This window comes from Rhamphochromis longiceps, linkage group LG23, assembly GCF_057381845.1.
Source record: "Rhamphochromis longiceps isolate RC_006_pf linkage group LG23, R_longiceps_female_GT1.1, whole genome shotgun sequence".
Taxonomy (NCBI): domain Eukaryota; kingdom Metazoa; phylum Chordata; class Actinopteri; order Cichliformes; family Cichlidae; genus Rhamphochromis; species Rhamphochromis longiceps.
The window spans coordinates 14,973,077-14,987,908 of NC_140578.1; the positions used below are offsets into that span (position 1 = coordinate 14,973,077).

At 38.0% G+C, this 14,832-nt stretch overlaps 1 protein-coding gene across 1 annotated transcript; it reads left to right on the forward strand.

Moving 5' to 3' along the window:
• The first annotated feature begins 411 nt into the window (after window positions 1-411).
• On the forward strand, window positions 412-14,623 carry brdt (bromodomain, testis-specific). Its single transcript, XM_085397946.1, has 20 exons — window positions 412-776; window positions 4,564-4,834; window positions 4,968-5,105; window positions 5,372-5,507; window positions 5,700-5,836; window positions 6,152-6,493; window positions 6,585-6,713; window positions 7,639-7,836; window positions 7,925-8,106; window positions 8,222-8,511; window positions 9,346-9,456; window positions 9,530-9,709; window positions 10,985-11,040; window positions 11,132-11,306; window positions 11,666-11,736; window positions 12,175-12,235; window positions 12,330-12,436; window positions 12,737-12,909; window positions 13,141-13,357; window positions 13,468-14,623. Exons 2-20 carry the CDS (start codon window positions 4,643-4,645, stop codon window positions 13,528-13,530), a joined length of 2,958 nt encoding a protein of 985 aa, XP_085254072.1. The 5' UTR covers window positions 412-776; window positions 4,564-4,642; the 3' UTR covers window positions 13,531-14,623.
• Window positions 14,624-14,832: the final 209 nt, after the last annotated feature.

Genomic DNA, 14,832 nt, shown 5'->3' on the forward strand with positions numbered 1-14,832 from the left:
GTCACATTCACCTCAAGCCCTCTAATATTTTCCACTTTCCTTTCACAACTAAGAAAAGCCCTTAAAACTGTTTACTATTGATTAGAAATTATGTCTCGTTGCATTTTCAAAAGTACAAAAAAAATTAAATGAAAACTTTGAGTAAAGGCGCGTAATTCAAGTTGTTTCCTTATAAATATACTTTTAAAAAAAAACACGAAGACGATAGACAAAATCGCTTAATAAATCAAGTAGACGTAACGCAAGGGATGTTCGCTGCTGAGAATTGTTTTGTAGCTTAGTTCTGTTTAATGAAGGCAAATTTCCCGTTTCTGAGTCAGCCCGTAAACTCATCGCTCCGCCCAGATCCCGGTTTTGTGTTCCCGGTGAGCCACAGACACGTTTCCCCCCACAGTTACCACAAGTCCGCAGCCTGCTTTCGCAGGCTCACAAACCAGGCGAGTGGCATTATTATTTGCAGGAGTTGCTCAGCGGAAGCAACCGATAATGTACTGGGATGTTATCGAGTTACCATTTTGTTGGGAACGCTCAACATAAATCTGTAACTCATGGTTTAAAGAGAAAAACAGTTAGCTAAACACTTTGCAGGAGGCTGTGTGACGGTGATTTTAATGTCATTTTTTAAAAACTATTTCAAAGAAAAACACGGGTAGGTAGGTAGAATATAGGCCAATCAAGTCTGGAGTCTTGAGCAGAGGTGTATAAATTTGAAGTGGTTGCCTTAGAAACGTCCACTACCGAAGAGTTGAACGCAGGATTCCGCGAAATCTCGTAAGGTAATGTTTGTTAGTACGACAAAGACGACGACTAAGGTAGTAGTGATGATAACCAGAGCAAACTTGTATTATGGTGGTTGGTGAATTTTTATTTCCCAATATGTTGGACTTATATAAAAGTCATCAAACTGATAGGAAGACTAATGAAACGTGACCGCTTCTAAACACTTCGGTTATTAGCGCGCTTAGCCACGTTAAATGCTTGCCTAAAGCGACTTGCGTTGAAAAGAAGAAAATAATTTACAGACTAGCTGTTAAGGTTGTTTTTTTTTTGTGCAAGATTCAACTGCTAAAATGTGCAGAGATGAAAAATACAAAGCGTTTAACTTTCTAGCGCTGACGACCAAACTCATCCGGGAGCATTAGCACATCATCAAGGTTGTTAGTGCATAAAATACAAAATGCTACTACTTAAATTGCTCCGTTAGTACGCGGCAACTGTGGTTATTTTATTTGGTATAGTACACCGACTGTTGGTAAGGTTAGCAGGCAGGCGGACTAACCGGTGGGCGTGACTGAAGCTGGTTTTTTAAATGTGCCTGCCATTTATTGGTTTGACAGAGAGGGCGAGAGACGCACTCCTGTGCATCTCTCCAAGATCTTGGCTGCTCGTTGCTTAAAAGCAGGTGACGTGAAGCACTTTAATCGGTAGAGAAATAATACATAGTTATTAAATATTTAATTTAAATTTACGATACTGATGCCTAGTGCTGTGCATGAGTCGTGAGTTGCCCCTAATTTGTCGATCTTTTACTCCATACACACAGACTTTCTTTGTATTCAGCAATAGCTCTCCAGGCTTTCCGAAGGCCTTTCAAAGTATTTCTATGGACATTGGCTGTCGTTTAACTCAATTTCAGTACAATTCTTGTACCTGACCATTTTTAGGGGATTTTTTTGTTATAACATCGACCTATGAATCATTTAAGCATAAAAAAGGCACCTTAAGTGATGAATTGTATCTTTACCCTCAGCCTGCTGCAAAAAGATGCCCTGTTCAAATTTCTTCACTTTAATCTATGAAAAAAAAGTAACACAGGTTGACCAGGAATCAAACTAGGTAATTCCCAGTGATCTGTTGGCTGATAACTTGGCATCTGGTGTGTCAGAGAAAATAAAACCAGTAAAGAACAAAAGGCGTGAATGCCTTAAAAAATTTTAATCTACTGCAAATAAACGGTATCTGAAAATCATGCAATTAAATTATTTCTCAGAGATGCATCTGGATCTTCTGTTGATCCATCTACTGCCTCATCAGAAATGCTGATGGAATGTTGGGTGTTTGGTTCAAATCATCATTATTATCTACAAAGGAGGTCAGCAGAGAAATACTTAGCTTGCAAACATGAGCAAAATCCAGAATCCTGTCACCTATACATGTATAATTTGCAATCCAACATATTTCCTTCAGCACACAGTTTACAACTGTGAATCTGTACATCATCATCATTACACAGATCTTTAGTCACCACATTTACAAATTACTTTCCCAAGCACATTGAGGGGACAAATTCAGTTATGGTACATATGTTTGTAGAAGCCATTATCCTCTTTTTAATGTTGAATTCAGTGTCACACTGAATAACTTGAACAGGCCCTGAATAACTGCTGGCAGCCAGCACTAAAAGGAAACCGCAACTAAGTGATTAATAAGACCATTTCCAGTAATCCAGTGTATGTTTAACTATTTAGAATGCTCATTAATGTATGATTGAAAAGGATGGGTAACAATACCCCAACGTATCAGACCCACATAGTGTACTTAAAGGATGCAAACATACTGTTGCTTCATCTGAAGTAAAATGTGCACTGGAGCAGTTTTGGAGAGATGCTGTAGATGGCAGTATTACATGTGTCTAGCACAAATGAGCCTCTCCTAAGCTTCCATTCTTAAAGAAATATTTAAAAAAAAACAACAACAAATATTTCTTTTCTGTTTTGATTCTGCTATAAATCTAAGAAGTGTTTGTACATACTCATTTTCTGCTGAAGAGACTATAGTTGTTAGACTCATTTATTGATATTAAGGTTTTTTTAAGAGAAAAAAGATTCATCCTTTGCAGCTTTATCTTTTTTTTTCATACAGTGGGTAAATTAAGTATCAAACACTTCATCAAATTTCTAAATAAAGATATATCTAAAGGTGCTATTGACATGAAATTCTCACCAGAAATTTGCAACACATCCAGTCCATACATGCAAAGAAATCCAACCATGAATGTCCATAAATTATGTGTAAAAATGAGAAATGACGCAGGGAAAAGTATTGAACGCACTTAATGAAATTTTTTTGAAAACTTAATTTGTTTGATACTTTTTACAAAAAAAGGGAGGGGCTGTTCTTCCACACAGTCGTTAAATCCTGCAGGTTTCCCTGGGCCCCTGCTTTGAACTCTGACCTTTAGTTCTTTCCATAGATTTGGATTCAGGTCGAGTGATTGGCTTGGCCGTCCAAGCAGCTTAATTTTCTTTCCTTAAACCAATTGAGTTTCCTTGGCTCTGCATTTGGTATCACTGTCTTGCTGAAATGTCCACCCTTGTTTCAGTTTCATCATCCTGGTAGATGGAAACAGATTTTAATTAAAAATGTCTTGGTAATTTTTTCCATCCAACAGACCCACACCATGATATCCCCACCTCCAGATTTCACTATTGGTGTTTTGGGCTAATAGAAAGTGCCCTTTGACCTCCAAACATGGCGTGTATTGTGGCATCCAAAGAGTTCAATTTTGGTCTCATCTGACCACACTATATTTCCCCAGTATTTCACAAGCTTGTATAAATATTGTTCAGCAAAATTTAAAAGTGCTTCAACATACAATAGAGTCTTCCATGGTAAATGCACATACAGGCCATGGCAGTTCGTTTCATTACTTACTGTTTTCTTCAGAACCATTGTACCTGCTGATTCCAGGTCTTTTCACAAGTGGTCCTTGGCTCTTGGACAGCTGGTAGTTCTTTTCACTGCTCTGTCTAAAATCTTGCCAAGAACACCTGGTTGTGGCTGGTTCATGTTTAAATGGTGTTCTTTCCACTTCCAGATTATGGCCACAACGTTGCTTACTAGAACCTTCATTCATTTAGAAATTCTTTTGTAAACGATGCCATCAGTATGTTTTGCAAAAACAAGGTTGCAAAGGTCTTAAGTGCGATCAATAGTTTTACATATCAAGGGATGTTTCTTGTGTAATGACTACTACTACTACTTCTTTTTTTTTTTTTATATATATTATTTGGCTGTGTGATACTTTGGTAATGAAACCTCTTTTTATAGGCCTTCAGTTGGGACTGCAAATTAATATTAGCTGATAAAGAGGCAGGCTTGCTTTCTAATTACTGATAGATTTCAGCTTGGGTCATGACGTCCATACCCGTTTGCACCTCTCTTTCTTCATGTGTTCAATACTTTTCCCTGTGTCATTTCTCATTATTACACATAATTTATGGATATTTATGGTTTGACTTCTTTGCACGTGTGAAATGGATGGATTGTTACTGACATCTTGGGGGAATTTCATGAAAATGGCATCTTTCGAAATATATTTACTTAGAAAACTGGTGACATGTTCAATACTTAATTTTACCTTTATGTATTTGGCATGTCTTCAATTTTATATCAAGAATATGAATGCTATAGCAGTCACGGGGAGTATTAATGCTCAATATAAATTTTTAAGAATTTAGGGGGTCGAGAGACTAGTTTGCGGCATTCTTGTAGTAAAGTAGTTTTGTTATATTATTGTTGGTTTAATCAGCAGATGCTTTCCTTTTTTCACTTGACATGTAGGAAAACGTGGTACGAGCATCGAGTTTCTGCAAAGCAATTTCCAGGTGGCTTTACCCCTGCATGCAATTTGGATATCGCAATGTCTGAAGGGAACGTCGGCCCCCCTGTGAGTGGAAATCCCCCTCCACCAGAGGTCATAAATTCCAAGAGGCCTGGACGTGTAACCAATCAGCTACAGTATCTGGAGAAGGTGGCGCTCCAAGCTTTATGGAGGCATCAATACTCATGGCCTTTTTATCAGCCAGTGGATGCAGTGGCACTGTGTCTCCCAGTAAGTAGTAAAATTGTAGTTGTAGCACTGCAGTAAGAATGCAGTCATGTGTATTTAATGTTTGAACCTAAAACTGTCTTCATGAGCCACACTTCAGAAAGGCATGTTTTCATGTTCATGTCTTTGTCTTCAGGATTATTATACAATTATTACAAATCCAATGGATCTTGGCACCATTAAGAAGCGGCTAAAGAATAGTTACTACTGGCAAGCAGTTGACTGCATAGAAGACTTCAATATTATGTTCACCAACTGCTATGCGTACAACCAGGTAAGATGATAATAGTTATGTTGCTGTATGATACCAAAATATAACCACAAAGCACATTTCATATTCCTTCACAGAAGCAAGATGTACAAAAATCAGAAGTAGTCCTACAATGAAAAAAAGCTGGACAAAAAAATAACAAAGTCACACTTTTGTTTTGTGTAACTTTTGGTGCTTAACAGTATTGGAATGCATCTCAGCAGTTTAAACTGTCACAAAAGCACATTTGCCTTTTTTTCCTATTTAATGCATCATTTGTCTTTCCACAGCCTGGGGATGATATTGTTTTTATGGCAAAAACCCTCGAAAAGCTTTTTCTGCAGAAACTTTCTAAAATGCCTCAGAAAGAGTTTGTGGTAGAAGTCACTACAAAGGACCTACAAAAAGGGAAACACTCTAATGCAGGTATGTTGCATGCTCCTAACTAGTAATGCAGGGTCATTTTGTCCTGTCTTATAATTTTTGTAAAATTTTAAATGAGAAAGAGAAACTTCAAAAATGATATTACGATGTTACCACAGGAAGATATTAAATTGCACTGATTTTGTTCACCATATAAAATTTTGTTCATGTTTAACTTTATCACCTGTGATGCAGATGCATTAAAGCACCGATCCCTCATGTCAGAGGTTGTTCTTCAGCAGACTGTGACAGTCATTCCTCCAGATGTCCCTCAGTCGAGCCTACCCATCCAGCTCTCTGCACAAACTGACTCAACACTAAGCACTGAAATGGTTTGCGAGCAACTTTCAGAATATACATAAAATCATGCAGTGTTCTATTTAAGTAAAATGTGAGATAAACGTTTTACATAAACTTAGCTGTACTAGTAACGGTTCCTTATGCGATTGTCTAACCAAAGACCTCAAACAGTGCATGCATTTAGTATAGTAAGTGCATCATCGCATATAGATGATCATCATTAACGAATGATGTCAGAAGCTATTAATCATATTTATTACTGATTGTTTTTGTGCCTTAAAACAAACTTTTAAATGTCACTTTTGTTATTTGTGTCCCACTGCTTTTTTCCTTTTTTTAATATCTAGAGCAAAAAAGGTCTCAAGCGGAAAGCAGACCCCACCACCACCTCAGTGATCACCAGCAGTGAAGTCTCCCCTGCTGAACATTCAGCACCTTGTATGCTGATCTCCCACAGAGGCAGTGGAAGGCCCATCAAGCGTCCTAAGAAAGAATTGCCTCTCATTGAGGCCAAGAAGGTCAGACTGTCTGAGCAGCTCAGATGCTGCAATGACATCCTGAAGGAGCTGCTCTCAAAGAGGCACTCTGCATATGCATGGCCCTTTTATGTGCCAGTCGATGCGGTTGCTTTGGGTTTGCATGACTACCATGATATCATCAAGCATCCCATGGACCTGAGTACTATCAAGGTAAAATGTCTGAGCTGATTAACTGAAGCATGTAATGTGATTTTCAGTATATGGTAGATCAGTTTTCTCAACAAAAATGTTACTTCCTCAGAAAAAGATGGATCAACGAGAGTACGGAAATGCAAAAGTGTTTGCTGCCGATGTTCGCTTGATGTTCTCCAACTGTTACAAATACAATCCACCTTCAAATGAGGTGGTACACATGGCAAGAAAACTTCAGGTACAGTTTATCAATTTATTGATTTCTTAAATCAGTAGGACAATATTTAAATGTAAGTTATGTTTTATGTTTACCTTCACATGCATTTTGCATGTCCTTAAAGCTGCATTCACATCGAATGAAATTCACTTGTCCGACATTGGTTGGTTGCTTATTGTTGGTCACTAGTTGATATGTCTTTTAATTACATGCCTTAAAGTTGTACCCGCACACCTCAGCTTGCAAAATGGCATCGGCTTCCTGTTATCCCTGGTTGCCAAATTGCTGCTGGTTGCTTCCTCCGGGGATGGGGCTCTGGGCCTAAAAAGCAAATGTGTTGTAGGTGCTAAACTTGAAATCTCCTCCTCCTCCTGAGCAGATTCCCACTTAAGTGATTTATCTGCTGTTTGCTGACTTCTGAGAACATTGCAGTTAACAAGTGTTATATGATTTGAAACCATTTACAGTGTTGTATCATCATGAGCCACATGTACAAGACACTAAACAGAAGCACAACAACAGCATGCTTATTATATGTTAGAGTGCGTCTTAGCAGTAACTTGTTCCACACATACACCTTTTGAACCAGTTTAAATTGAACTCTAAAAACACCCCCAGATAAATAGTTTTTCACTTAGTTGCAGCTGCAAAATGTTAAAAAAAAAAAAAAACTAGTGTGGACTTTTAGGAGGAAAGTGTCTTTGCTTGTCTAACTATCCTGTGATTATGAGCACTTTTTGTACAATAGGGGTGGTTTACAATTTCTTTGTGCATGATGGAGCATTTTTGCCACTAATCATCCCCCCAAAAAACAAAACAAAAGGCCTTCAAATACAACTTGCTTTGACATGCCCCTGTAACAGTTGTATAGACTAACCTATGTCAGTTGACGAATTACAGTTGGTGTAATTGCTAACAATACTGCAAAAATATTTTGTTTTAACAGGAAGTTTTTGAGGCCCGGTATCTGAAGCTTCCACATGAAGCAGAGTCCTATCAGACATCACATCAGCAAGAAAAGGGAAAAGGAAACCGAAATGGAAGTCTGTCAACTTCAGAAAGTTCTGACAGCAAAAGCTCATCATCTGAGGAAGAATTTTCATCAGAAGGGAGAGCCATTCTGCTTGCCAATCTGGAGGATCAGGTCAGTATTGCGCACACAGTAACAAGCAAGCTTTGAGAAATAAATTACTTCAGTGCTCTATAGTTAACTTAAATGGCTCGCTTTTCAGTTGAAGGCTGTCAGTGAGCAGCTGAAGAAGTTTGTCCAGGATCCCATGATGAAATCAAGGAAGAGAGAAAAGCTGAAGAAGGAAAAGAGATCAAGGGAAAAGGATATAGCTCAACTAAAGAACAAATCCTTTAAATACAAATCTGTTGTTCAAAGTATCGCACCCAGCAGGAGCTCTTCCTTGTAAGTGAACCCCACTTAATCAATCAATATTTTTGTATTTTTTACCTAACATAAACTGTTGGGCTGTGTATGCTACTATATAAACGAAATATAAATATTTCATATGTATGTATAGGAAAGAAACCAGACCTCCTAATCTCCGTGAATCCATGAAAGATGAGGGTTCAGCCCCATTGGCACCAATTACTTACCAGGAGAAGAAACAGTTAAAACTGGACATCAACAAGCTGCCTGGTGACAAACTGGGCAAGTTGGTGAAAATCATCCACACCAGGGAGTCTTGTCTGCGAGATTCCACTCTGGAGGAGATTGAAGTTGACTTTGACATGCTCAAGTCTTCCACACTGCGAGCTCTGCAGAGGTTCGTCGCAGAGTGTCTGACTAAATCCATCAAGAATGTAACAAGTAAGTACAGCGTGACTTAATCAGAAAATACAAGTTAGTCTGCTAAACTTGAAGTGTCTTTACAGTGACAGTGCTTGCTTATCAGGTCAAGCAGTCAAAATCTGTCCAGTAATGATAAAAAGAAATATTAGGTTTAGTATATGCTTGTCTTTATACATACAGTACAAGTCAAAGGTTTGGACACAACGCAACAACTCATTTAATGGCTTTTGTTTATTTTTACTACTTTCTGCCTTTTAAATACACGCTGAAGACATCAAAAATATGAGGCAAAATGTATGGAATCATGTAGCATAAATAAACTCCGGCTTTTAAGGTGTCGTGGATAAATACAACAAAATAAAACTAGCACCGGTACAGAAGAAAATAAGATTTATTCATAACACAAGTGAAAAGACCCAGGAAGACCGAGTTAACGATAAAAACGATAACAAAATAATGCTAAAAAACAATAAAAACCCCGAAAAACATACATTTCACACCCGAGCCTCACGACCCGGTACCAAACGACTCCGGTCCGTGGCCCGGGGGTTGGAGACTGCTGCACTATATGAATATTCTCAGTAGTTACAAACCAAAATTCTGCTCCACAAATGTATCTAGCATGAATTTTTCAAAAAATGGCTGAAGAGTAGATTTTAAAAAAAAAAAAAAAAAGTCTGTCCAGTCTGGAAAATAATGGGAATTATACTGATATTTTTCTACTTATCAACACAAACTGATAAAATTATAGTATTTACAGCAAAATAATTAAACAATAAAAACAATGTTATGTTAAATAGAAACATAATTTTTCAATTCTGTTGTTGATGACCTGTATGTCGTGCTTCTCAGAAAAAAGACCCAAGCCCACAGGAGCAATCCAGACTGCAAAACTAAAGTATGGCGGAACGTCTCAGACTGTCGGCAAAGACCAGCACTTAACTGGTAAAAAGAGGTCATCAGGTAAGAAACAGATTTGTTGCAATGGTACTTCCACGTGTGAGACAGTGTAAAAATGTCAGTCTTGTGTTAACAGCTCAAGTCGTGGCCTCTCCTGGTCTCAGCTGCTCCTCAAGTGGGAGCAGCAGCAGCAGCAGCTCATCCGACAGCAGCAGCTCATCCGACAGCAGCAGCTCATCCGACAGCAGCAGCTCATCCGACAGCAGCAGCTCGAGTAGTCTTTCTACCGCCTGTGATGCCAGGGACACTGAATCAGGTCTGGTGCTGTCTTCAGCTTCTCCATCTCTTTTTCCCCTTCTTTCTTACATGGGTGCCTTTTTTCATTAATTTGTTTTATTTATTTATTCAATTATAAAGGTCTCTTTTCTTTTTTCTTTTTTCTTTACATTTCATACACACCTTTTTGTAATCTGCTGACATGGATGAGTCCTGCATGTTTGTACCAATGACAGCTGCAGTAAAGTCTCGGTCTTTTGGGGGGTATTTTTTTTCATTGTTTTAGTAGGCACTGAAGTGTGTTGCATAATAGTGGTGCCATTAAACAGAAAAAGCATAACTCATAAAGTAAATTTATGCGAGGCTGAAAAACGGCATCTCTGATGGGCGATTGGTGCAGTCAGGCATGTGTGCTCTCTCTGATGACAGGGTCTTATTGCTTTTTTTTCTCTCTTTTTTTTTTTTTTTTAAGGAAAAAATAAATGAGAGCTTATGTAACAAACTATTCTTATTTTATGCTGCCAAGATATCTCAAATAGCTCTTTTTTCATGATGTTTGAACAGGAAACTTTAAGAGGCTGTAGCCTAAATTAAAGAAGTAAAAAATCTAATCATATGCTTACCAGCTACTTTTTTTTCAGGTATCCGGTCTTTAAATGATGACATGATGAATCCTGCTTCTGGGCCCAAACTACCCTGCGTTTAATAAGGCTGTTTAACCCGTTTTAATGCTTTGTATCTTGTTCTTTTAATCTCAAAAAGCCCCTAAAAACAGTCAGTGATCACTGTCAGCCTCTCTCGCTTTTTATTACCGCTATTCATTTCAAAGCTCAGTTTTTAAAACCTTACGATGTAACTACAGCCCAGCCCATGCAGCAGTATATTAATGACTAACCTCGTATTGCAGATGGATTATCTCATTTGTTCTCCTGACTGAAGTTTGGTCCATTTACAGCATCCTGCCATGCGACTGCATTTGTCCCTAACCATCGGGAACCCTCACGTTAACTTTTATCGAGTGGGAAAAAGTTAGCATTCATCCTCCAGCTTCACTGTGTTTATGTTATGCTAACGTAGCTGTGTCGCTAGCGATCACGTAGCACATCATTAAATACCAGCTAGCGAAACTTCATTAACCCTATTTGGGCAACCACCTACTTAAAAGTCCAGGTGAAAAAATGAATAATTAATTAACACTTGGAACTATTTAGCTTTTCTTGAAGGTTGTGTGAAAAGCAAATTGTTATAAATTTCACGGTGTCTTGTTTTTCCAATTTATGGCACAAAATGAGTTATTATTGTCAATGTTTTTCAGTGCTGAAAAAGAGGAAGCGGAAATCTAAAGACCATTGCCAAAAGGTTAACAAAAAGGTAAAAAGATTCTCTTTTTTCTTTATTCAATAGATCAATGTAAGCTGGCGGGTTACATTGATAAGTAAGACTGTAATTTCTTGTGTCAAAGGTGAGACATGCTGCTGGTAAACAGATGTTGGGAGGAGCAGATTTGACGAAAGCATCCGTCAAGACCAGTCAGCTTCTTGCTAATGGGCAGTCTGTAAAGAAAGCAAACAGGGAAGGACATCCAGCACAGCACGATGCAGCGCTAACCTTTGATGACTTCACTTTATCGCCTCCAGGTAATGTTTTTGTCTTTACAAATGCAACATTTGTCCAAAAGTAAAAAAAGATTTACCAGCCTCTTGAAAAGATCTTTCCACAAGATTCTTTATTTCTCAGGACTAACAGTTTTCCCACCATGAAAAGTACAGTAACAGTTATCTGATTTTACCACCACCCATTTACCTGGTAGGCCAGACAAAGAACTAGCGCCTCCTTACCCTCCCCCCGCTCCTGGTTTGGAATATAATACTCATGCTTGCCTTTAGTTGGTTTTACTCAATAGTAGCACATGTGTTTAAATAAATGTGCAGAAATCTGCTTCTTGTGTCATTGTAATGAGTTGAGAATGAATTCCTGTAATTTACTGTTTGTCCAGATTTGTCTGCACTTTTATCCCCCATGGGATCTCCCGTAGAGCTACTGGACTGGGCTGCTGCAAGATTTGAGGTACGTCAAAAAAGGCACATTTCTGCACACAAAGGCAACTTTTACAAAATCTGCTTTGTAACAGCTTTTGGGGTAGATATTAGATACATGTTTTATCATATGTTAGGAAATATGTGTAGGCATGTGCTGCAACTACTATGAACAGGCCAACGTCAGTACCAGCAGCTGATTTAAAAAAATAACGTGCCTGAAATGATAATGAAGAGACCTTTATTAAGAACGTGTAGTCTAGCAGAATCTGCCATCTTTCCCAGCAGCAGTTTACTATTGCATTATGTAGGGATATGTTTTGTTTATTTGGGGGGTTTTTTCTCAGCAATTTGGAGCCTTCATAATTTGAGTGCATGAGTTAGCCACGTGGAAAAAACTGCACCCACCCATTCCATGTGTCATAGTTGAAAGCTATGGTTTTTAAACAAAATTTTGCTTTTCCTGCAGGGTCCAGTGCTGTCCCCTCTTGGAGACAGCCCTCTGCAATCCAAAGACGAAATAACACCCAGTAAGTCGCTTTAAATCACTTATTATTACATCACCATCTTTAAAAACTACCGTTTTCTTCATAATGTTAGGAAATGTTAACTTTATTATTGCAGATTTCAGATACACTGCAGATCTTCCTGACAAGCAGTTGATTAATGTGCCTAACACTGATGCTGCGAGTAAATCTGCTGAGGGTGAAAAACCCCAAATTCCCAAAAAGGTTGGTTTAATACTCCAGAAAACTGTCATGATCATTTATCTTACTTTTATGTGCTGATATAGCTGGAAATTATATCAATGTTCAAGGATGTGCTGCTTTTTATGTGCATTATTCATTAGAAAGTGGTGCAAATACTTTCAAATGTGGTGTTTCCACCACCAGAAGGCATTAAATTATTACAACTTAACTTTTTTTTGTGTTTTTTCCCTCTAGTGGCCAAAACCTAGCTGGTTGATGCCAACAAATGCACACCAATGTTTGAAGTGAATGTATCTAAACATTGTGATTTTCCTTGCTTAGGATATTGTGGTGAAAAACACCGAGCCTTGGGTGAGATTGGGAAGACCGAGAGAGAGGGTGATGCTACCTCCAAACAATTCCTCAAAAGGGACCTTCCAGATGTTTCGTGAAAAACTACTGAAAAAGAAATTGTTGGATGAAAGCAAAAAGATCGAGGCTCCTGAAAAGACCAGGTGTTCACACAGTTAATAGTTAAAGCATTCGATGTGAATTTAAATTAATAGGTAGATTTAATTAAGTTGTCAGGCATACAGTTGTTGCCTTTTGGCCAAAGTTTTAAAGATGCCAAAACTACTGAGTGCCTGTATTAGTTGCTATAAGCCAAGATATATATTTTTTTCTCTGAAAACATAATAATTGATTTAAAGAGAGCAAAGTCAGTAACTTGGGTATTCTCCTTCTAGTCTACAAGTCCCATGTAAATCAGAACAAAACCCACAGCCTGTTAAGGAAGTTTCGGGTTTGCCTGGAAGTATTTGCACAGAAGGTCCCTTGGATGCTCCCAAACATGTTGAACAGCAAAGGTCTAAAAAAAGGCAACCTCTAATCACACAGTCGTCTTTAGATAAAGAAAGAGAGCGGGCCCGCAAAAGAGCGCAGGAACGTCGCAAGCGAGAAGCAGTGAGTACCTTCTGTATCTGTTTCAGTGATCCATTTGTATCATTTCATTTGATTTTGGTAAAAAATATCATGTTAAACTGTATTGCTGTTTGTTTTTCTCTTTTATATAGATGACTGGTATCGACCTAACATTGCAACGGGATGTCATGACTAGATTTGAGCTTGACCTTTAAACTGGGCGGAGATTTATCTGAAACGTGTTTGATGTCTTGATAGTTTTTTTTCCCTTTGATGCCCTGTACATGTCATTAAACCTAATAAAATAAATGCTTCATTTGTGGGGGTGGTAGTAATTTGAGCCCTTTTCAAACATCATTTCATCATACTGTTAAGAGTTAATTTTGTTAATGTTCACGCAGAGAGTTTGATCGGACATGTCAGCGATGGAGGAAACCACAGTATACACACAATGTTTCCACTTTTGCAACAAGCATATTTTAATATGCTCGTCTTTATTTAGTGGAGTAGTTGGAAAAAAATTTTTTAGTTTTCTCTGCACGGTATGTCCTTCTGTTTGTTTTATAGTGCTGCTGAGAGGATTAAAAGAGAAACATTTTAATCTTAATGCACTTTTGAAACTAAACTGTTGAGATACAAATGCTATTATGTACATGTTATTGCATCCCAAAGATGTGGGAAAGACCTGGCGAGATTGATGTTGTAAGCATTACGGAAACCTGACCAGGTGCTCTTTGGCACAACTTGACAAAATGTTGAGGCGCCATCAGGTGAATGTAAAGTCGTGCACATCTTAAAGGGGCTTTAAGTGCAAATGGATTTAGTCCTTACTTAGCATTTGATAAATGCCTGCACTAGTGCCCTCTGGATTTTCGCCTGACTAGGGTTAAAGTGCCTTCATAAAAGAGTTATGTTTTTCTCTACTGTTCAGAGGTAAGATATGCACAGTAAGCTAGTTCATATCCCATGTACTGCAGTTTCAATGCCACCTTGTTGCATTGTCTACTTAAACATGCAGCGGTTGTTCTGGTATTATATGTTAATGTCCTGTAAGTGTTTACCGTGGTTTTGTTAATACTGACTTAAATATACTTGAAATGTAAACAGAACACTGTAGCATGTTTACACACTGACTTTTTTCTTCTTTCTTAAATATTCTTGGATTTTTTTTATTTTTATTTTTTTAACTGAACCAGGAAAAAATATTATAGTACCAAAGTTTTCTTTGTGCAATTGACTTCTCAGTTCCTTGAGTACTTGAAATGCCAAATATTGTGTTAGCTGTACATGCAAGGCACTTTGTTATTCATGCAGTTTTTTCTTACTCAATAAACCTTTTTCACTAAACAGTCTGGATCACTTTATCAAAATATCAGGTTACTGCACAGATGCAGTTTACTCATAATGCAGATGATCCCCCATAAATCCATACAAGAGCTAATCATATGGTTACCAGCATGCACCACAACCACTGGTAAGTTTTCTTTCATTTAGTTCTGGTTGCTGTGCTGCATGTC